Below are 23517 nucleotides of genomic sequence, written 5' to 3'. Positions count from 1 at the left end.
CACTCACACATTTGTACCTTCCCTTATCTTACAGTCATTTCTGTCCTTAAATTTGCTGTGGCCTCCAATATGCCTTCTGTGCCCTCATTTTCTGGTGGCATCTAGAGCTGGCCTCTCATGGTATCAGTGTCCAGTGTATGGAAGACCCTCATGGACCCACAGCAAGAATGAAGCTCTGAGGGGCCCTGCATAGGAGGACGGGGAAGTGTGGCCTGCGTGATGTCTGGGGTGAGTGTGACCGCAGAGCTGGACTGTGTCAGCCAGGGAGGTGACGAAGCCAGCAGGGCACCTCTGGCTGGATTCTGTCCCCCTGCCTACTTCTCTGTGTCCAAGTGTCCAACGTCTGGATTGTCTGGCTCTGATTCACTTTCCTTCATCATCACTATAGCTGGTTCCGCGTTCTCCACATTCCTAAGTCTCCTTCATAGTTCTCTTTGGACACATCCTGTTCTTATTTTACCCTGGCTGGTATAGGAATCTTGGCTTCTCCCATGTGGCCAAGTAGTCCTTGGCAATCAGTGCCTGGTGGTGTGATGTGGAAAAATAGAAACTCTTCCCTCTCCTGAAAGAACATCCTGGAGACGAGATCCATGTGCATAAAATAATTAGAAAAAGCAAAGCTAGGTGTGGTGGTACATGCCTGTAATCCGAGCACTGGGGAGGCTGAAGCAGGAGGATTATCTCAAGTTCAGGGCTAGCCTTGAATTTGGGCTGCATAGTGAGTTCAAGGCCAGTCTGAACTACATAGTGAGACCCTGTCTCAGAAATCCAAATTTTTTAAAAAGAAAAATAAATAATTATAAGAAAGCATATAACTCCCAGTATGCTAAATTTCAGGCTTGAGGTATCAGGGTGGAGTCTCGGGGATTGTGGAATTTGGAGGGAAGGCTTCCTCGTGTTGGGCAGAGAAGCAGGGGCGCCAGTATGGACAAGGTGGGCTGGAAGGTGCAAAGAGGAGCTCATGTCCCCTCTTGCATCCGCGTCCCCATCTTGAGGGAGCAGTCTCTGCCCTTGCTGCCTTGCTTCCCGTGAGCATCCGCTCTTTCCAGCCCCTCCCACCCATCTCTTCGCAGTAGATCTCCTTGCTATCCTCTGGATCCTGGCTGTGGACTCGGCTCTCCTACTGAGCTGGGCAGATGCCCAGAAAGATGCTGGCCGGGATCAGTGGGGGCTTCCGGGTGGTGGAGATTCCAGAGACGAAGCAGCCGGGTGACACACGGTGGATGGAATCCCGGGGCTCTGGGGGTGCCCCGAGTCACCAACTATTCCTTTCTCTCTGGCTTCCCCGCCATATGGGAGCAGGACTCCCGGATGTCTCTCCATCTGAGTCACCCCGGCCCTCTCCGCTGTCCTTCACGTCATAACTTGGCCAGGCTCTGTCTGCACCCTGAGTCCCCCCGAAGCCCCTGTGTGGTTCCGTACCTTCAGGGCCAGGTGCGACAGGAGTAGAATGGAGACCCTGTCCTGGCCCTGGAGGCCCGGGAGTGGCCGTCTTTCTCCTCCAGCATGGCACAGAGAGGCTTCTTTGTTGAGGTCTTTTCTGGTCCAGGCCACTGGACCTTCTGGGATGGCCAGGGTCAATTGTGTCCTTGTCTTCAGGGCCTGACACTCTCATTGCTTTCCGAGCAGCACACTACCCGGCCCAGGCTGGTGGCCACATAGCAAGGCTTTCCCACCGCTTCTGGCTTCCTCCTCCTGCCGTTTCCCGTGTCCTTGCCTCTGCCCCTGCCTCCGTGTCCATCACTGTCAGAGTCCACATTGCTGCTGCCTTGCCTGGCCTCAGGCAGCTCTCCCTGAGCAGGATAGGCAGCACCAGGAGAGTCTGAGATCGCTGCCCACCACTCTGCACTCAGCGCAGCCTGCTCATGGGCTGGGCTTCTGGACCCGGGATCTGCCCCTGGTCATCATCGTGACCGGCCATGCCAGCTCCCATCCTCCCATCTGAGCACAAGCAGGAGACGCCCTTTCTTCCCCTGAGCCTCAGTGTTCTCTTCGGCAGAGTGGGGTGCTATGGCATTCTTAGGGACTCAACATGGTGTGAAGTGGCCAGCTGTATCTCGCCATAGAAAGCAACCAGTACATTACCAGTGACTTTAAAATTGTCTTCTTTATTAAAAAAAAACAAAAAAACATAGCCAGGTGTGTTGATGCAAGCCTGTAATCCCAGCTGGAGGATCATAAGTTTGAGCCCAGCTCAGACACCTTTAATGACTTCATGAGACCCTGTCTCAAAATATAAAATAAAAAAGGCCTGGAGATGCTGCTCAGTGAGAAGGCCTGGGTTCAATCCCCAGTTCTGAAAATAATAATAATAAAAAAACACGAAACAGTGTCTTCTGTTGAGCCCCTTAGTTTCCTGCAGATAGAGACATGGCTCATGTGCTACAGGGGAGGGATAGGAGGGCTCAGCTAACCAGGTCCTCAGTAAGGAGACCCCAGAGGCTGAGCAGGCAAGGCCACCCGTGGTGCTGGCCCATGTCTGGCATGGATGGCATGTGGTGACCAGGTTCCTGGGAGAAGGACACCATCAGGGCCTCACTGCTGTGCTGAGATCTTGGATCCAGAGCAGAGACCCCAGGCAGGCCCTTCCTGCCACCCCAGGACTCGATCTCCTCCGAGGCCCCTTCCTGGGGGCTGGGCCCTGTCTGTGTCAGGAGTGGTGAACAGGATGGCGTGAGTAAGGCTGATGAAGGCAGAGCGAGTAACTGTCTCCTGCCTTGCCTCGCGGGGGACCCTTGGGGGAGAGGGTGAGGGGAGCTGAGGTGGCAGATATGAGCAGTTCAGAGGACTCCTGGGACCTTCTGCTCCAGGGCAGAAGGGCATTTAACACCTTGGGAGCCAGTTGTGGTGTCAGAAGTCTGTAATCCCAGCACTCAGGGGGCTGAGATAGGAGGATTACCAGCAGTTTGAGGCTAGCATGAACTACATAGCCATACTGTCTCAAAAAAAAAAAAAAAGTATTTTTCAAATACCCAAGGAATTTGGCTTGTACTTTTGTAATGGGCATGTGGCCCAGGTCCTTAGATAGAAGCAGAGAGGTGTGCACTCTCTCCTTGTGTCTCTTCTTCCTCTTGCACCTTGCAAAGCCCCCAGAAAGTGCCATGGGCAGGCGGTGGGCACAGTGTTGAGCAGACCTGTCCCCTGCCCAGTGATGACCTTGGAAGTTGGTCTGCATCTCAGCCTGTCTGCACTTTCTGCCCAGAGGGTCTTGCAACAAAGTAAGAGACAAGACAACTGGAAGTATGAATTCCAAGGTGGTTGCTTATGTCCCCACCTGCATGGAACCACTAGCCTGTCCACCCCAGGCTCCTCCCTGGGCTCACATTGCCCACTGCAAGTGTAGTGGAACCCTACCCAGGGGGCATTGCAGACCTGCAGAAGGGCCTCGATGGAAGAAGCACTTCTGCTCCCTGACTCCTGCTCCAGCTCATTGCTGTCCTGGGCCACAGCCTCTCCGTGAGTGGCCAAGCTTCTGGCCAGTGGCCAGCCCTGTCTGGACAGGAGGAAACCAAGCTGTGAGGCACCACCACTGAGTCCTAAGAGCAGAAATTCCACCGGAAAGGGAACAATACACAGGGTAGTCAGTGACTCTTCAGGAGGCCAGGGTCTGGGCCTTTCTGTCCTTCGAGTAAACAAGCTCTGGAGGGCAGATGCCACTCACTGTCCTCCAGGTGCATGGGCTGGAATCCAAGCTGGAGGGCATGGTGGACACTCTCTTGGGCACAGACTGCAGATGAGCTCCCATGGGAGGACCAAGGTGAGGGGGACTGCAGGGAGGCCAAGGGCAGAATTGAAGGGCAACTGGCTAAAGAAGCTCCAAGTTGGCAGAGGACAGGATCATGGCCTGCCACAGCCAGATGGCTGCAAGAAACCAAGTCAGACTGCTGCAAAGAGCTCTAGGTTTGGCCAGGGTTTTCAGGAGGCAGAGACTGCAGTCAGCCCCATGAGGGATGGAGGAGACCAGCCCAGGGCTGTCATCTGTGGTGCCAGAGGGGGCGGTTCCTTTCTCTTTCTGGGCACAGACTAGGGGAGCTAGGGGTGAGGCACACCCCTCGGAGAGGGGCAAGCCCCCACCTGGAAGGGTCAGAAGGAACCCTCCCAACAAGCCAAGGTGTCCCTACAATTGCCACCCCAGCCTCCCATGCCCCGCGAGACTGAAGGGAAGACTGATGCCACCAGCTGGGGTGGTTGTGCATTCTGAGAGGCTGAGGCAGGAAGATCATAGGTTCAAGCCCAACCTGGACAACTTACTTAGTGAGATCCTGTCTCAAAAATTAATGACTAAATAAACAAATAAATAAAAATAAAGTCTGGGGGTTAGGGTTAGTGTGAAGGCCATGGGTTCAACCTCCCTATTGGAAGGAACAAAGCAAAATGAAACAAAAATTCATGATGCCCATTCTACAGATGGAAAAAGACTGGTTGGTATCTTGCATCTTGCTTAAGGCCAAGCAGCTGAGAGGGGCTGGCTCCAGTTCCCCCTGCCCCGGCTTGTGTCTTGGGGCCTCAGCTCTCCCCTCGGCACCTTTTGCATGCCTGTCCCTGAATCTCCAGCCCAGAATAGGCCCCAGCTCCACAGAGTGTGTGCCACTGTTCTCCACGCTGCCTCCCCCCAGATCTGCTGCACAGAGCAACTGACTCCAACCAGGCTGTCACAGGCCCACTCTCACTTTTGAATAGTGTCATTGTGCACCTTGGTCCAAAGTCCCCAATCCCCAGGACACATCTCAGGAGGACTTCAGATCAGACCCGGTGATTGGGATCAGCCTCCTAGGCTACTGGTGTTTGGGGTTTGTTTCCTTTTTTATCAGCTGTCCTGGTATCTCAGACTGAGACTGCAGCCTTTCAAACCAGATGAGTACCTGCTGTGGAATTTCAGGCCCCTGTGCCGGGGGTGGATGTTAGAGCCTGGGGTCCTCCTGGTCACACTGGAAGGAGCCACCCAGAGGCCCTGAGGCCGGGTTGCTGGGAGACAAGGAGCTACAATCTGTGGAGAGGGGCCCAAGGAGGAGTCATGTCACGTTGTCCTTTGACTTATTTCCTTGAAGAGCAAGTTTCTGTCCCTGCCTTTCCCTATTTGTGTCTATGGGCTGTTTCTTGTTTTGCTTTTGTTTTTGTTTGTTTGTAGCACTAAGGGTTGCACCTAGAGCCTTTGCACTGAGTTGTACCCCAGCCCTTTTTTATTTTGTGACAGCCCCCCCACCCCAAGTCACTGAGGTTCCCATGCTGGACTGGAACTTGCAATCCTCCTGCCTCAGCCTCCCAAAGTGCTGGGATTGCAGGTGTGTGACACCTTGCCAGGCTTCTATGAGCTGGTTTATGTTGATCTTGGACTTCAGGCCTGACTCTAAAATGGGTGGAAAGCAAGCAAAGAGACAGGAATTTGGTGCAAGGTACAGTGGACCTTTGACTTAATAAACTCAATTGATTCCTAAGGGTAGGTTGTAATACAAGTTGGTCAACTGAAGGCTCAGGCTGCTTTCCACAACCTTCAAAGTCCTTCTCTTGTATCAGAGCTCAGTGTTCTTAGAGAGACATTGGCCTAGGATTTCTCAGCCCCACACAGGAAAGGATGGTGTCATGTTTCTTCTAGGACTCTTTAAGGGTTAATCTGTATCTGAGACCATTTGGAAGCATAAGCAGCTGGGTCATAATTCAAGACTTTGGTCATAAGTTAAAACTAAAAATTCTGATCATAACCCATGTTGTTCGTATGTCAGGCCAGTCGTAATTCACGGGTCCACTGTATTGGGGGAATGTAGAAGTTCAGTATGTTTGCCTCAGATCAGGACAGACTATAAGAGGAGTTCATGGGAGACCTTAGGGGAGATCGCTGTGAGGAAGACCTTAAAGAAAGAGTCTTTATCACAACTGTCATCCAAAACCATTTTGCCACTTTCCCCTGCCCGCTGGCAGGACTGTGGAGGAACTTAGGGATTTTTGTGAAGGGAGTATGTATAGAGGTAAAGATAAGAAGCCTCCAAGTGAGTCTACATGGGATGTGTCTCTGGTGACCCACAAGGTACTAGCCAGTGAGGGGATGTCTGGGGCTTGGGGCAGGTAGGGACAACTCAGGATGGGGGGGACTTCTCAGCTGGGGTACAAGAACTTGGCGGAAGGCCTGGAAACACAGAACCCCAGCTGGAGCATCTGCTTGGGTGTGGGTGTGTGGAGGAATCCCCTGTTCCCGCTCGCTGCCCTCTTGCCTGGACCTGCTCTCTTAGTCACCCCTGTGCCAGTTACTTCCTCCTCTGCAGCTCTGGGGTGGCGATGAGGCTTCCGTTATTCACAGCTTGAGCACCAGTTGGTTCCCTTGGGTGCCTCGAAGGGTGCAGCCCGGCCTGCCAGCTCACTGCCCTGGGGTGGCCTTGGATCCAGACAGCCCCAGTTTATGCCAGGGTCTACAGAAGCCCTGGGCCTGCAGGTGAACCCCAGACCATCTCAGCAAACAGAAAAGCAATGGGCCTGCTACCATAGCACATAAACCCGCCCAAGGGGACAGCCACAGAATTCCAGAGAGATCAACAGAGGGGCTGTGAAGTCCATGAAACTTGAGGCTCTTCCTTGTCATTCTGAGCCCTACTTTAGACGAGCAGTCACAGGAGCCATTCCTGGAATTGGTCTCGAGAGACCTTTGTCACCAAGCCCTCAATTTCTCAGGAAATCTGTTTTGTTGTGGTTTGGCTTTGATAGAATGTCACTTGCTAGGAACAACGGGGCTGAGACGGCAGGCAAGGGACTGCATCCATGGAAAGTCCCAGTCCTGGGAACTCCCAGCTATTATTTCTGAGACTCCCAGGGGCCTGCAGGTGATAGGTCATGTTGTGTTTAAGACGCCAGGGATGGGTTTCCTAGGCTGATTCAGTCCCATGGTCAGTGGTCTCATAGCAGGTGGAAGGTGGCGGGGCTGTCCCTCCTGGCCTGGGTGAACTCCATCTCCGATAGGGCCTTCCTGCCCATTGGACAGCTAGTTCTACCAGATGGATGGATGAGTGTGTGTCTGTGTGTGTGCACGCAAGCAATGGGTATCTGCTGTGATTATATTAATTGCACAGCTTCCCTTGACTTCCTGTCTCTTAACAAGCCCAGTGTATTAGGTAGGGCTGATCTCTAGGGCCACTGTGGGAGGATGTAGGAAGTCGTGAAATCATTCCTGATGGGGATGTTGAGGACATGTCTCAGTCTGCCACATCTGTTCCTCCACCCTCCATCATCTGATTTCCATCTGCCATCCATCTTTGGTATTTGTTAGGCAGCCTCGTTTGCTGTTCCCCCTCTTCCCCCTTCTACCTCCAGGAGTAGTCTCAGCTGCTTCCTCTCCATATCCACGCAGTCCTGGAATGTCCCACTTCCTCTGTTTTGGAAGTGTACCACTCATGATGCCTCCCAGAGCTGGTGGTATGTGGCACTGCCTTGCCCTTTGACTGCATTGTGCGTATTATTCTGATTTTCCTACTGGATCACGAGCCATTGAGCAGGAAGAGTACATGGGTCCCCACCTTCCTCCAAGGCCCACCCATAGGGCTGCGCCTCATTGACACTGTGCCCTGAGGGTGGTGGGGTTTGGGCCAAGGAGAGGCCCACTGGAAGTTGATGCTGCCTTCTGAGAATTCAGTTAGACATCAGTGAGGACATCAGCTCTCTGTCTATGGGTGTCCCAAATCCAATCAGGGAGACCTGGGTGAAACCTCAGAGCAGATGTAATTGTGATTGCAACAGGGAGAGCCAATTGCACTGTCCTCTGTTTGAGGAAAAATGCCAAGGCAAGGAGCAAATTCTGTGCCTCATTAGCCAAGGGATGCCAGAGACCAAATTTTATGCTATCTCCAGACTGTCCAGGAGAGCTGGTGCTCTGCTCCAAAACATCCGTGACCAGGCCACAGGTCGGGGGCATGTATATCACAGCCTGTCCTTTGATGTCAGCAGCCATTAAGGTCACCCAAGACACAGGTGTGGTGGAGCATGCCTGTAATCCTAGCACTTTGGGAAATGGAGGCAGGGGATTGAAAGTTTGAGCCCAGACTGGGCTTAGCTTAGTGAGACCCTACTTCAAAAATAATATAAAAATTTAAAAGGCTGGGTATATAGTTCAGGATGATAGCTCTCAGGTAGATCCCCAATGCCATAAAACATTACCCCAAACTATGTCCTCATCCTGATTCTAGTAACTCAGTAACTCAGTAACTCTCATGAGGTCCCAGGAGAGTTGTGCCCATCCAGGCCTCTGGGGATATTGAGAAGCTGGTGCTCTGGTTCTGTACCTCGATTTTTGTGTGTCCAGTTTCCACGACTTGGTCCTGAGGCTGGTTTGTTTACAGTGTGCTCACCTTGGCCAAGGGCCAGGTGTGGGACTGTGGTGAAGTCGCCATGATCAATCCATTTCATCTGGGTGACCAGCCAGTGTCCCCGGCTGGCCGTGATTTCCCCAACATTTTTCCTCTAGCTATTTGCATTGGTTACAGAGAGGCAAGGCCCAATAGACACTTTCTCCATGGTGCAAGGATTGATCAGTGTGTGGAGAGGAAGAGAAACAGCCTGGCCCAGGTGCTTCCAGAAGGTAGAGTCCCCAAAAAGGAATGAATAAGTGGGTATGTGTTGATGGAGCATCACCCATGTGCTGGCTGCTTTTGTTTATCCCTGGAGCCCACGGTATATCTTACTGTATTCATTTTACACACAAAGACCAGAGAGAGCTTCAGAGGGTGTCAGTGACCCACGCAGAGGTCAGCTATGAAGTGGGAGCAGGGATTCAACACAGCTTTCCTCACCCTGATCTACTTCCTTGCAGGAGAGGGAGGCAGGATGGGGGGTAGGGTGCTTCTGTGCTGGGACAAGGGCTTTTGGAGGGAGGGCTGGTTAGGGCATGTAAGCGCCCAGCATTTACCCTTGGTAGCCAGACTTGGCAGCTGTGGGCCTGAGCCGAGGATGAAATGGTAGGAAATGAACCCTGGGAAATTTCCAGTCTATCTTTTTTTTTTTAAATTAAAATGTTACATTTATTTTAACACACCGGAATTAAGGTGGAAAGGTGAAACAAATACAGTATAATATACACAGCGTATCAAAGATGCAGCCTTTCTAAAAGTCAGGCTGCGGAAAAGATGAAGAATGACATAATGGAGAACAGGCCTAATTTAATCAAGAAACTTTCGTATTGGATCCTTAATCTTATGTAAGTACAATAATCTCCAAAGTATTTGGCAATAATTTAGTTTTCTTTTCCTATTTCCAGGCTTCTAAAGTAGACACAGTTTTGCTTACAATAAAGCTAATTTTAAGAGCACACAGAAGTTTAGCACAAACAATAAGATTAAATCCAGAATAACAAAGGGTAAGAGATACTGAATAACAGCCTTTGTCAGAAAACTGACTACCTAGGGTGACCACCAATAGGTGACTACCTGGAGTTCTCACACTGGAAAAGCAGCAACTGCCTAGTGTACCAACTCACAGTGGAATATCTAATTGTACCTTATTCTCTATTAAGAACAATTTATATAGTTAAGTGGTCTTTAGAGATAATCCGCACCCATCTAAACATATTCTACAGTAGTACCATTATAAGGCCACAATATTTCTTTTGGGCAAACCCCTTAATGTAGTGATTTTAATATCAATATGTTATTCATTCTTTGACATATAAAGTATTGTAACTGAATTAAGGTTATACATTTTTTAAATACTACATACATCATGGGCTAGTATATTAAAATTATTTATACTATTTGTAGCTAATATCCAAAGAAAATTTACCACCAAATTCTTAAGTAGTTATGAGTCTGCCATGCTTATTAATTGATTCCATGGGTATAATTACAGATCGGCATGATTTTAGTGTCTGTCTTTCACTTTACTAATCAGGAATGCAGCATGTACAGCCACCCAAGGATCATGGATCATGATAGCCTTCAAGTTAGCTGTCACAAGCTCAGATACAAATCCCCACCCTGTGAACAAAGCTGGATCCAATTCTTCATCAAAAACTGCTGGTGGAAGATGTCAGATGCCTTCCGATGTGGATCCTCCGTCCAGTGGCGAGTAGATGAGACAGCAGCAGAGACAGAAGAAAAACCTTCAGAAATTCTGCTGAGAAAATGCCCCCTTCCTTCATAACGCTTGTGTCTCTCATGCTGAGAGTAGCTGTGTGCTTTGGTTGTTTAAAAAGGGACTCCTTGGGGGTATATTTTCTGGCCGACTTGACCAATCCCATATCCAACCTGAGTTTTTCTTCAGGATGCTTTCAACTTCTTTCCTTATCTCAATATAATCTTCCTTGGACTGAGAGCTGTTTTGTTTTGTTTTGTTTTTTCCAACCCTATGTATATCTATTTGGGAAGCTCTATTAGTATCTTTTCTTTTTGGTACCGGGGATTGAACTCGGGTCCTTGTGCTTGCAAGGCAGGCCACCGAACCCTGAGCTAAATCCCCAGCCCCTCTATCAGTATCTTGTGGTGTCTGTGAGCGAGGTGGGCTGTCACGGGGAGAACTTTTTGAGCTACTCTGTCCAGATTCATGCTGGGCAACTAACAGTATTTTTTCCATGTCACCATTATAAATAGAAACTGAGGCTGGAACACGGCTCCTGTTCCCGTTATTGCTGAAGTGCGATTCTACCCAGAAGCCCTGCAGGTTCTCCTCCTGTAACCCAGGGACCCCACTCTGTGATAGGACACCAGAGGCTGCTCAACCATGGGGCTCCGTGCCCAGCTGCAACAGAGCCTCAGCGGCTGTCGCACAAGAGCAGGTGCGAGGTGGGCCTGCAGCTCTGCACTCGGAATTTCCAGTAGATTCTTTAAGAGGTACGATCTGGCCTGGCGCCCTGACTGGGAACACCCTCATGGGCCAGAGGGATGCACCATGTTCCCAGCCAAACATGCAAGATGCCCTTCCCTAGCCATAGGTGGGAGCCATGCCTGAGCCTCATGGCTCTGTCTTCCTCCAGCTCTGACTCTGGTTCTTGCTTTGAAGGAGACTTTCTCTGAGCAGGGTCGTGTGAATCATCAACTCTACATCCATCTCCCTGCCCATGATGGGCTTGGATCTCTGGTGCTTTTCTCCAAGGATCCCATGAGAAGTGGCAGAGGCCAAAGCCCACCGTGGCTGACTTGGCCCAGTTCTTCGCCTGCGATGGCAAAGGGCAAGCCATGCCCGTGTAATCTGTCCCAGGAAGTATTCTCTATGGCCCACCTACCAACTTCCCATGTGATTCTAGCCCTCCAGGTTCACCCCAATACGTCTCTCTTTCCTGAAGGACAATGTCTCAGCTGGAAAGACTTTCTTCTTGACAGAAAATTGATAGAGGTACAGAGATTGTGATGGTTTGAATACGTCCACCAAATTTCATGTGTTGAGAACCTAATTTCTAAATCCATATATTTAGAAAGAGATTAGGATTAGATGTGGTCAGGAGGGTGAGGCCGACACAATAGGACTGGCAGTTTTATAAGAAGAGGAAGGCAGACCTGAGCTCACCTACATTTGCTCTGTCTCAGCACATGACGCCCTCTGCATGCTATTGCACAACAAGAAGGTGGGCCCACCTGATGCTGGCACCATGCAATCCCAGCAATCTGGAAAGCTGAGGCAGGAGGGTCTCAGTTTCAAGCCCAGTCTGGGCAACTTAGTGAGACCCTGTCTCAAAATAAAGAATAAAAATAACAGGATCACCAGGGATTTAGCTCAGTGGTACAACGCCTGCTTTGCAAGCACAAGGAAGTGAGTTTGGTCCCTGGTACCATAAAGAAGAGGAAGGAGGAGGAGGGGAGGAGGAGGAAGAAGAGGAGGAAGAGGAGGAGGAGGACTAAGGGTGTTGCTCAGTGCAAAGGCCCTTCACTGCAAAATAGAAAAGAAAAACACAAAACCACAAAAACAGACTAAGACAGGGGCAGAGAGGGAAAGTGGTAGATGGGAAAGAGGCTGGAGGAATGTGGCCTGAATGCAAGCTCGCCCAGGGCTGAGATCTTCTGTTCCCATAGCTCCCTCTCTAACAGATTGTGTGGGAGACTCCAGGCCAACGCCTGGTAAGAGGGACTCCCTAGGTCACTTTTCTGTGGGTTTCCTGCTTGAGCATAGGGAAGGTACCTCCTACTCCAAAACTCCAATGCCCCAGGAGGCCGCCTCCTCTCCAGACCAGCTCTGCAGGTAGAGGGCAGGGACAGCAGCCCCAGGAGCCTTGACCCAGCCAGGGTGAATACAGGCCACCCTCCTGCCTCCTCCACCAGTTTCCCTTGCTGCCCCAGCTTCCACCAACTCCTATTTTCCTGCCATCAAGAAAATCTTTCCAGCTGAGGAGAAGCTGTACATCAGGGCAGAGAGATATTTTGGGAAGTTGCTGGGGAGGAAGACGGAGAAAAACACTGAGCAGATCAGATTAAGGTGTGATGCAGCTTCCCTGGAAGGCCTCACAGCCGGCACTCCCCAGGGCATGGAGGGCTCTGTGCTCAGCCTGGCTACGTGCACAGCTCCTGGTGATCTCGCCTGTTACCGGATCCCTGTAACCTCACTGTCCTCAGCTTTGAGACAGGAGCGATAGTAATACCTACCTCCTGGCACCAAGCAGGACTCAACGAGAGAAGAGGGGACATGCACAGAAGGCGGGAAGTGCACCCAAGCATTAATACTCATTCATTCATTGGTTCTTTCAGTGTCTACTGTGGCTCAGCCACTGTTCTAAGGGCTTAGGATCTATCTGTGAACAAAACAAAGGCTTACTGTACATCCCAGCTGGGACAGAAATGGCAGGGCTGTGGTGGGGGACAAGCCATAAACAAGCACCAGAATAAATAAGGAAATGTTACAGTTCAGCAGAAGCTTCAAGTGCCATGGAGTAAAGAAAGCACTTCCCCAGGGCGAGGTTATTATCCTTTTCCCCAGACGTTGGATGTGTCACTGTTATTCATGCCTCCCTTCTAAAGGAAAACACAAATCTTGGCCCCAGGGCCTTGTCCCAGCTGTACAGTTGCCAGGGCCTCCCAGGTCAGGCTCCACTTGAAGGAAGGTGACTTGGTTTGGCATAAACTCGTTCATCTGTTCTCTAAAGCAAGAGAGCCTCGCAGAGGTGCTGTTGCCAGAGTGCTCAGTGTGAATCAGAAGACCTCCTCCTGAAGGAGCAGCTCTGTGAGCATCTGATCAGAGCCTCCAATCCTCCACCGACAGAGGGAAAAGCCTCTGTGTGCCCTTCACGTTGACCAACTGGGCCCAGGCTCCGAGTCTCTGGATTTTGTGGAAGAAGGGTTTCTCTTTCTCAGCCCCTATAGCTGCTTTCCTCTGGACACCTGGACTGGACTGTCCCTAACCTACTATGGGGGAAGAGAGAAAATAGACAGTGCTGTTTGTGAATGTGGTGAGATATTTTTTAAGTTGTCCTTGAGGAAAATCAACCCCAGAGAACCCCTTTCCTTAGCACCCTAAAGGGGGAGGGACACTGTGACCATCTGTCCAGCATGTGCCCAGCCTGCGAGGTGTCCCCCCCCCCAGTAGGCCTCTTGTTCTTGTCATCACATCCTGCGAAGTTCATGTAGGAGGGAGAACAGTCTGGGTCCACGGCCTCTCGCCCTGGACAGGGCTGTTCAGCACAGTCGTGGGCAGCGGAGGTGGCCCCGTTGTCTCTGGGCCTGTGACGTTCAGCAGCGCAGAGGCGGAGAGATGGGGCGGCCACATGGCAAGGAGCATGAGGCCAGAGCTTGAGGCCCTTGTGAGTCTAACCAAAGAGGGAGGTGCACCACCTCCTCGCCGCCCAGGGGGTTGGAACCGGGAACAGCCTGTTCTCCCCACAGTCCCCACTCACAGGGACTGCAGTGGTTTCTCCTGCCACCAGCAGAGTCCTCTGTGCTGAGTCATGCTCCCTGGGGTTCACCAAGGCGCCTGTCCAGAGCTGGCTGAGTCATCAGATGATGAATTGCAGAATTCTTAAACCAGCTGTCACCGCAGCAGCAGAGGCCCTGCTCTCTCACCAAGCCACTCAAAGCATCCCTGGTTGTCATTCCCTCTCTGTCCTGGGGGCCCTGGCAGTCAGATCACGAGAAGAGGGACCAGGGGCTGTTTAGGGGCTCTTTTCTAATGCCTCCATTCCAGACCTGTTCTAACAGGGACGGTCTGCTCTGTGAGCACAGGTGAAAACCTCAGATCTCCTTTTGCTCACTCTGTCATTTTATCAACAGAGAACACAGGTGGACTCAGGTGTCCTGGCTGAGATTTAGAGTTGCATGGGAAAACAGAGGACCTGGTGTCAAACTGGGAAGGACAGATTTGAAGTCAGACGAGCCTGAGGCAGTCCTCGTCAAGCCTGGGGGTCCTTTCCTACCAAGTAATGCAAATGATTCTTGCTTTGCAGACACCCAGGCTTCTGCGAGCTGATGACTGCTGTACAGGCACAGGCAGGTACTCAGTCCTGCTGTTGACTTCGTGTTTGATAGGGAGTCCAGGGGTGGAGGTCCTTCTTCTTCTTTCTCAGAAACACTCAGAAGGAAGAGGAAGGAAGCTTATTCAGGATTTCTTAGAGACTAGGTCAGGGGAGTGGGTTTGGCCAGTGGGCAGATCTGTCTGGAATCCTGATTCTCTTGACCCTGAAGGGAAGATCACAAATCAGCATGCTACAAGCTATTCAAGATGCTTATTTAATTGCCCCAGGCTAGAAGACAAACAGCAATGTGATGGGCATAGCCACCTTCGTCTGGGCTCTCTTGCCCTTTTCTACATGTCACACGTTGGAGCAGTGCACATGCGCTCAGCACGCAAGGTCTGATCACCTTGAAACCACCCAGAAGGCTTAGCTCGGGAGATGTACATCTGTACAGTGGACTCCATCTCTCCAGCTGGAGCGAGTGAGCTAGGACAGAAGGGAACACAGGTGGTGACTGTGCCACACCTTACAGCTCCTTCAGTGTCCCCAACAAATGTGTGGCCATCCTGGGAGCCACCATCAGACAGCCATGATGATCTGATTTCCTCTTTCTTTCCAGGCCGGAATGTTGGAGGCTCCCCAGACCCATGAACACATCTGAGCAAAGGTCTAATTTATATGAACTTTATTAAAAGAAAGAAAGATACAAAATGCATCACCAAAGGAATGAAAGAATTCACAGCACAGATGCCTAATCCTACAGCAACTTACAGAGATGTGCTGGGCTACACAATAAAGAAGGGAACCAAGGCCTTGATTTCCTGTCTTCAACCCAGTCTCTCTTGGCCACTCAGCCAACCAGCTGCAACCTTCTCTAGAGACAATTTAGGCTGCCTTGCCACAGCTTCTTGCACCCACTTTCCCAATTTCTTCCTGCACAGTCCCTATTCCACTGATACCCCAGGATGCTTACCCAGCATCCTGACTTAACTCTGCCCTCTCCACCCTCAAACCATAGGAGTCTGTGATGCTCAAAGACCTATTTTTGTTCCTGCATTGATGCACTTAATTAAACTGTGCTCATGAGCCAACAGGGTAAGCTGGTTCTCTTACCCTTGATCAAATTACCAACTTTCCCAAGCCTGCATGTGAACCTGGTCTTTCTAGACCATGTTTCTAGAAACATCTTCTTAGGCGCTCTCTCTGGCATCTCTCCACTCCAGCTAATGAATAAGTGCTTTCTCCCTAATGCAGATGCCTGCATCATCTCTGCCCCATCTCCCACTAAATTTATAGGACAGCTCCACATCTCAGCTTCTCTGCCAAGGAAAGACAATCAAACACCTCGATCTTGGCACCCACCAGTCAAACCTTGCCCGGTTCAGGTCTCCAACCCCATCAACTTCCTTTGAAAGTTTTTCACTTCTTTCTTGGACTTCTGCTCCTTTGGAATTCTATCTCTGCAGTTTTAGAAAATGACATCATTTTACAGATACAGTAATAGGAAGATGACAGTGAAGGAGCGCTATTCCCTTCCAAATTATATGTTCTCTGAACTATTAAAAGACTGGGCCACTCTTGCCATTTTTAACTTTTTCTAAATGTCTATGGTAATCAGTCCTTAATTAGTACAGTCAGACTCTCAGCTGGCTTTTAGGAATGGCAATGAATCTTAGCAGGCTGGCCATTGGTCCCTTCTGCTCCTGTAGTCACTGTGTGTCTTCGCATATGACTTCACGTAACTGCTGGAAAGCAAAACAAAACAGCTTCCTCCAGAGAAGACAAGTCACAGACAGCAGCTTTACCCAGATCTACCACATTGTATCCCCATTCAAGCTCATACTGATGGAGGAGCTCGGGGCCAGAATAAGTCAGGTGAAATTTTGCTATTTGATACCTCGGAGTGGGGCTTTACGGTATGAAATGCATCTCCGTATACTTCTCATCCCATCCTCACAGCAACCTTGTGAGGAGGGCAGGGCGGGTATTGCGATCCCGTTCTACTGACGTGCAAACTGAGGGTCCAAGTTGTTAAGGAACGGGAGCAAGGTTGCACAGCTCTCGTGGAAGAGCCAACACCCAAATCAGATCTCTGCTACTTCACCCTCTTCCCCCTTTCCAGCATGAAGAATATAAACAAGGTCTTCTTCCTCTACTCCCTATTCAAACAGCATTCTCCCGACTAGTACAACTTGGACAATCAAGAAAAGAACAACTGATCAAGCTAATTATCATATCTAACATGGGAGGTTGCTGTACATCAAGAATGTTTCTTTTTGTGCTTTCACTAGGACTCCAGGCTTTCACTAGGATTCCCACGTCCCAGATAAGGTGTTCAAGATTTTACTTCCAAATTATGCTCAAAGCTACTTGTCATCCATCTTTCATATTTTGCCAGCATTCTGGACCCTCCCAACCCTATCCCTTTAGGAGGAAAATTTAGTATTTCCCTCAGTTTTCCAATGCCTCTGGGAAGCCATTTAGTTTATACATCTCTTTGAGCATTTGTGGAATTTTCTCTCGTAGCCAGAGGACTTTTTTTTTTTTTTTTTTTTTTTTTTTTTTTTTTTTTTTTTTTTTGTACTGGGGATCAAACTCGGGTCCCTGCGCTTGCAAAGCAGGCACCAGAACCACTGAGCTAAATCTCCGGCCCGACATTTCATTTCTAAAGGTCTCAATTCTTACTTTATTTCCTGAGCAGGCTACACGTCTATCCTGGTTTACCAACCAGGTCCTCTGTCCAAGGCCCCTATGCATCTCTGGAAAGCTGCTCTTCCAACTCAAGAGTGCATAAATTTCTGGAGTCATCTTTAACAGCCTCCCTCAAAAGCAGGACACCCCCATCTCATCCCTGTTTTTGACGCAGGTTGGAGCCTTGGGAGGCACACGATGGCCTGTGCCCACAGTGCCCCCTACTGGAGGTTTCCCACCAGGCAACATTTTTGTAGTTTAGTTGGTTAGGGCTGTGGCATTGAGGTGGGAAATCTCTGGAATTAGACCAGTCTCATCCCTTTCTAGACATGAATTCATTTCAAAGATATTTAGTGGGCACCCACGATGAGCTATCAGGTGCTAACTCTTCAGTCAGAATTGCAGTGAAGAGAGACACCATCTTGGCCTTCATACCACTTATCCTATACTAACTGGTTCTGTAGAGCCACCACTTCATTCCCACTTGGTCTGATTTAGCTGGTGAACTCAACAAGACCTCCCCCAAAGTCCAGATACTCCACAATTATCTGTCCACCTATGGGGACAGCCTGACCTCTGCCAACCTTCCTTGGGCAGTTTCAGGTCCAGATGGGCCCAGCTCCAGTGATCCTTCCTCTCTGCTGAGCCTTAACTACCTGGAATTCTCCTCCCTGTGCCTCCTCTCTTAGAACCAGCTGTTCCAACTACACATCCACTCAACTCCAGGAATTATTCTTGAATATCCTTTATAGAGGTGTGTTTCATTGAAGTTAATATTCAATCATATATGTTATGTCACAGATAAATACTAACTGAAGTAGAAATGTGCATATATGAATAATATCAGAAAATAACTCAAAAGAACCCAACTTCCTGTATCGCTATTTACAATATCACAACCTATCTCCAATCAATTACTATTCAGACATACTTTTCCTTTGTTGTTATCACTGAGATAATTCCAAAATCTCTTTTTCTGTGCTCTTGACTGCATCACACAACTGCTTCTCCCAAATAGTCTTCATTCTTGTCATACACAAGGGTAAAGCTCATTCCCTTAATGACCGCAGTCTACTTAGCTGTTACCCCACAAATGAAAACAGTTTCCAGTTAATGACTGGACTGCAAAGAGCAGCCACAAATGTCTCTGTACGAATATTTTTCCTGATGAATTATTTTCCCAGAATGTATTCCCCAAAGTGAGATAAGATAGTCTTATAATTAAAAAAATTTTTTTGTCAAGTATTTCCCCAGTAGCCTCCAGAAAGTGTTACTGTGTCAGGAGTCTGCATATTTCTGCAGAACATATTGTGAAAATTCATTTTTGAATTGACTGGGCGTGGTTGAACATGCCTGTAATCCCAGCACTCAGGAGGCTGAGGGAGGAGGATTGCTGTGAGTTTGAGACCAGCCTGGGCTACATAGTGAGTTCCAGGTCAGTCTCAACTATATAGTGAGACCCTGTCTCAAAAAAAAAATAAAATTCATTTTTGACAAATGCAAGGTTTAGATTTTTTTCCCATTTTACTAGTGTGTTTCCCCCTGGGTGCTTAGTCTATTTCATTCTTTGTCCGAGTAGACTCTTAGTTGGTACATATGCGATATTGAGACTCAGCTTTCCCTCATCAAATCAGTTCTATGTAGTTTCCTTATCTTATTGGCTTTTAACCATTATTCTGCCCTCTATGTATATTTTTGTTTTCACATGTTGAAGTTGTCCACCTGGACATTGAAGAGTTACAGCACTGTTTTGATAAATAAGAAATGGGCTTCCCGGAAAAGGATTTTCTTTTTCCTACCCCTGGTGCGCATTTTCCATACAGACTTGTCTTGGATCTCTCTGGTTTCCATGAAGGTTCTATGATCCCTACATCCATTCCCTTTCGGTCATCTCTCCATAGCCCTTAGCTAAACATGCCCCATAGCCTACTCCATCACCTCAGTGCCACCTTGGTGACCACAGTCACCTCTAACTGCATCCTTCATTTTTACTACTCCACCCGCCCCTGCTCTACCGCTGACTTCTCAGGTCCTCCAGCTGGTTAGGCACCCCAGCCCCACACTGGCCTCCAGGGTTTCGTGGCTTCCCAATTCCTCTACCTTAGTTCAGCCAAGCAAAGGTTAACATTTCTAAAGGAACGCTATTGAAAAACTAAGGAGAAACAAACAACAAAAGGACTCCAGGAAGTGAAAAGGAAGCCCAACATGGTGGGGACTGTACATCCAGCACAGGAGTCACCTCAGATTGGCTCAGGGTGGGAAGCGTGGAGGGCGCCGCTTCTCCAATGCTGTTTTTCAGACGCCAGCTCCGCGAAGCCTGGCTTTTCTGGTCACCTATTCTTTTCATGGCCTCTGAGACTATTACCTACCACTTCTGCTCTTGCCTGAACTCGGAAACACTTGAAGCCCAGCCTATTTCCCTGGAGGGCCAAGCCTTCCTGGCTGCAGCTGGTAGACATGCCATTGTCATCTGCAGCCATTTTGAGATCTCAGGGCTTTTGTGACCCCAGCTCTTCTGTGCCAATCTGAGGGCAGCCAGTTCTTGGTTGCTTCACAAAAGGCCCACAAGGCTGACCTACCTTTGGTCTTTTTTTTTTCCTTTTGTCTTTTTTTTTTTTTTTTTTTTTTTTTGGTGATACTAAGGTTTAAACCCAAGTCCTTCACCCTGTGCTACATCCCTAGCCCTTTTAATTTTGAGACAGTGTCTCGCTAAGTCTCCAAGAGACCCAGGCTGGGTTTGAACTTGCAATCCTCCTGCCTCAACTTCCCAGAGTGCTGGGATTATAGGCATGTGCCACCATGCCTGGCTAGGTCCTTCTAGGCTCAGAGAACAACATGTACCCGCCTCTACAGGACTCCCTCTCGGCTACTCCACTAGGAATGGTTTTGAAGAATGCAAATCAGGACACATTTACAAGTCTCAGAAATCTAAACTATATAGCAGTGGCCTCAACAGCAGCATATAGTCACATACAAAAAGCAACAGGTTCGGCTGGCATCCAGCACCCTTTCTGCCCCACTGCTTTAGAGAACTATGGTCACACCACTGCTATGGGTCCCCACCCCTGCATATCAGCAAAGGAGTTAGTAGCTTGACATTTCTCGCTGAAACACTGCTCATCCTGCCTCCAGGAAATGCCCTCCACCACAGTATCCCACCCCTCCTCCCCGCTCCCCAGTTCTAGCCCCTCTAACTGTCAGGGGAACGAACCCGAAAGACATGGATGGTCCCATTACTGAGAGACACAACCAGATACCTGCCATCTACCATGGTGGTCACCCGGGGCTTTTCCAGGCCGTGGAAGGCTGTCAGGAAGTCGCCAAGAAGTGACCCCTTTGGGTCCAGGATCACGACCTTATTGACCTCTCGGATGGTCAGAAAGATGTAGCCATTCTTATCCACAGACAGGGACCCCGGCTGGCAGCCATGCAGGCCGGGTCCTTTGTACTCCCCAATCACCTGACCCAGCCCATCACAGACCACCACGCTATTCTGCTGCCAATCAGACCCCACAAAATTGCCCTGGGGGCTGGCGGTCAGGAACACCAGTGCCCGCTGGCCCCGGCTAGCCTTGCCCCCAGGGATGAACCGGGTGGCCAGGCTGCCTTCCATGTTGTACACTTCCACATGGCCTGCCACGCTGACAGCCACCCGGTCCCCGCCAGGTAGCACGGTCACGGCATGGCTGGCTTGGCCGAGGCTCAAGGCCCGGCGCCACTGAACCTCACCACTGGGGCTGATAAGATAGAGCCTCGCACCAGCAGAGAAGGCCACCGCGCTTTGCAGGGAGGCCACACTGCACGGGGAGCAGCCATCAGGCACCGGCACCAAACCCTTGTAGTCGCCATTGAGGGAAAAGCGTTTCAGTGCCTTGTTCTGCTCATCTGCTACCAGGATCTCCCGGGGGCCAAAGGGACAGAGCCCAGTGATACGAGGGGACCGCTTGTCTCCAGGCATCCTCGTGGGAAAGCTGCAGTAGAAGATGGGCCTGGGGAGGAGGCCTGAGCTGTCCAGGTTTGGCTCCAGGGCAGCTCTGGGCTCGCGAGTGATGGATTTGCACCTGCCTTTGAACTTTTTCTTCTTGTTAGATCTGCCACCAGACTCCAGTAGGGCTCCTGTGTCTTCCTGAGGCGACTGGGCTTTGTCCTCTTTTAGGGTTGGGGATCCGTCCCTACATGGGGGCTGGACTCCACTCTGCCCTTCTGGCTTGGCTCCAACCTCTCCCTGGTTCCATGTTTCAGCCCCTCCTTGGGTAGCTGCTCCATCTTTCCCACCATCCTTCTCCGTCTGCTGTTCCTCAAAAGACAGCCGAAGAAGATGGCAGTTTTTGTCCAAAAACCCAGGGTGAAGCTCCAGCTGGGGTAACAGGCAGGGCGCCAGCCCAGGTGTCCAGGGACAGCCCTGTAGCTGCTGGAGTCTCTGGGTGATCGCCCCCTCCAGCGAGAGTATCTCAGCCTCTCGCCCCAGGTTAAGCACCCGCCGGGCAAAGGCAGCCGCTGCCCTGGCCACCTGTTCCCTGTCCTCTAGCCTGGCCAGCCTCTCCCGAGCAGCCTCCTCGGCAGCCTCCACATGGGCCCGTAGCTGTCCTAGCACCTCCTGCTTCTGGGCCAGCAAGGCCCGGAGGACCCCTTCAGCTGCCTCCTCTACCTGTGTCCCCACCCTGGCAGCCTGCTCCCGCAGCCGGGCCAGGGCTTCCTTTTCTACCACCCGAGTGGCCTCCAGCTCTGCCAGGTTGCTGTCTACACCTGCCAGGAGCTCCTCTAGGCCAGGCCTACGGGCACGCACAGCCTCGGCTAGGGGCAGGCAAGGGTGGTCCAGGTGGGGGTCCAGGCGGCACTCACGGCATAGCAGCTGAGAGCAGGGCTGGCACAGGAAGCGCAGAGCCTCTCCGGGGTGCTGGGGACACTGGGCCGCCTGGCGCTCCCGGGCTTCTTCGTCATACCACCCTGCCCGGTAGCCCACCAGGTCTACCACACGGTGGGTGTGGGTCTGGCGGGTGCAGCGATGCCCGTCGGCACAGGCCTGGCACAGGTCATCGGCACAATCCAGGCACCGGGCTGTGGCTGGCCCCCCAGCACTGGTGCCCCCCACAAGGGGACACAGAGCACAGGCTGGCTTCCCTGCACGCAGGTCCCCACAGGCTCGGGCCTTCACCAGGTCCAGGAGCCCATTGACAAAGAAGTTGGTCTTGAAGGCAGCCACACCAGCAGGTGGCACAGGCACTGTCTCTCGGCACTCTGGGCAGCGGACGTGGCTGCCCTCGGCCAGCTGGGCCAGGCAGTCCTGGCAGTAGGTGTGCAGGCAGGGCAGCGTCTTAGGTGTGTGCAGCTGCTCCAGGCAGATTTTACAGGCCAGGAAGTCACTGCTCAGGGCCTCCAGCAGAGAGGTGGGGGAGCCCTGGGAAACCATTCTGTGAAGCAAGGGTAGGGTCAAGGGTTAGAGGTCAGAGGGCGCTTCCACCGCATCCCCTCATCTCAAGCCTCCCCTACATTCCCAGGTCTGGGATCTCACCTGGTCAGGAACTTCCTCCTTGCTTCCTGGGGACTTGGAGCTTGCTCTGGCCCTAGGGAGCCACCCTCTTTCTCCTCTTCTTCCTCCCCAGGTACATTCAGCAACAGAGAACCCGGAAACACTGCTGGTTGTGTCCGGCCTGTGAGAAATCAAAGAACAAGAAGGCCCCCGGCCTCAGAGAGCCGAAAACCTAGGTGACAGGCCAGGGGCAGGTATGGTTGGGCCCTCCCTGGGTAAACAGGTACCCGGGTCCTAACGTGTATCCCACCTATTTGCCCTCTAGACCCAAGGGCAGCATCCTGTGGCCTGGACACCACTTGCTGCCCCAACTTTTCTGGAAACAGATTCTGGGCTCCTCTTCTGGAGTCCTTCACTTTTAGCCTTTCCTGCCCAATGCATTCCAGAAACTTCTGAAGGATAAGAGTTGTGGGCTCCCAGCATAGGGACTGAGAAATCCTCCACACAGAGATATGGTCGTTTTCCCCCTTTCCTGGGGCAGGGGGGCGAGGGGCTCAGAGAGTCGGGGAGGTCTTTAGGGAAGCTCCCGCCTGGGGAGGGGGTGACTGGGGTGTGCCCTGCTTCCCGCCTTCCCTCCGGTCCCTTTTTTTCTTCTCTCCCCTCCCTTCCTCTTCCTCACGCGCGCTCTCGTCTCCTCCCTTTTTCTGTCCCCCCCATCCAGTTAGGCCCTTGTTTTTTAGTTGCCCCCACCCTTGCTTACCCAGCCAGAGCTGCCCTTGGACTCTAGGGGCTTCAGGGGGACCCCCGCGGCCTGGACACCGACATTGCTGACAGGATGTAAGAGAAACAAAACTGAAACTAATTGTACTTGTGGTGCAACTTCCGTCCCTGGCCGGGACACCGAGAAGCACAGGCTAAGGCCCCGCCCTCTTCCCCACCCAGCCAGGACCTCTCTCCGGAGGTCTCCAGGCCCCTCCTCAGGCAGCTGCTGCCAGAGAGAGAAAGAGAGAGAGAG

At 51.1% G+C, this 23517-nt stretch overlaps 1 protein-coding gene and 1 pseudogene across 1 annotated transcript; both read right to left on the bottom strand.

Annotated features, from left to right (window-relative positions):
• Window positions 1-9614: 9614 nt before the first annotated feature.
• LOC104858651 lies at window positions 9615-10794 on the bottom strand (annotated as a pseudogene).
• An 8975-nt stretch (window positions 10795-19769) lies between these two features.
• Trim56 (tripartite motif containing 56) lies at window positions 19770-23429 on the bottom strand. Its single transcript, XM_010618918.3, has 3 exons — window positions 23263-23429; window positions 22545-22683; window positions 19770-22443 (listed from the first exon to the last, which is right to left on the bottom strand). The coding sequence occupies exon 3, from the start codon at window positions 22440-22442 to the stop codon at window positions 20223-20225; it is 2220 nt and encodes a 739-aa protein (XP_010617220.1). The 5' UTR covers window position 22443; window positions 22545-22683; window positions 23263-23429; the 3' UTR covers window positions 19770-20222.
• Window positions 23430-23517: the final 88 nt, after the last annotated feature.

The sequence above is a fragment of the Fukomys damarensis genome, unplaced genomic scaffold (assembly GCF_012274545.1).
Source record: "Fukomys damarensis isolate Sample0158 unplaced genomic scaffold, DMR_v1.0_HiC HiC_scaffold_17, whole genome shotgun sequence".
NCBI classification, from domain to species: Eukaryota; Metazoa; Chordata; class Mammalia; order Rodentia; family Bathyergidae; genus Fukomys; species Fukomys damarensis.
Note: the sequence above shows the minus strand (reverse complement) of the source record. Positions and strands in the feature narration are given on the sequence as shown.

Coding starts and splice junctions, on each gene's coding strand:
- Trim56 (XM_010618918.3), bottom strand. CDS start 22,442: ATGGTTTCCCAGGGCTCCCCCACCTCTCTGCTGGAGGCCCTGAGCAGT.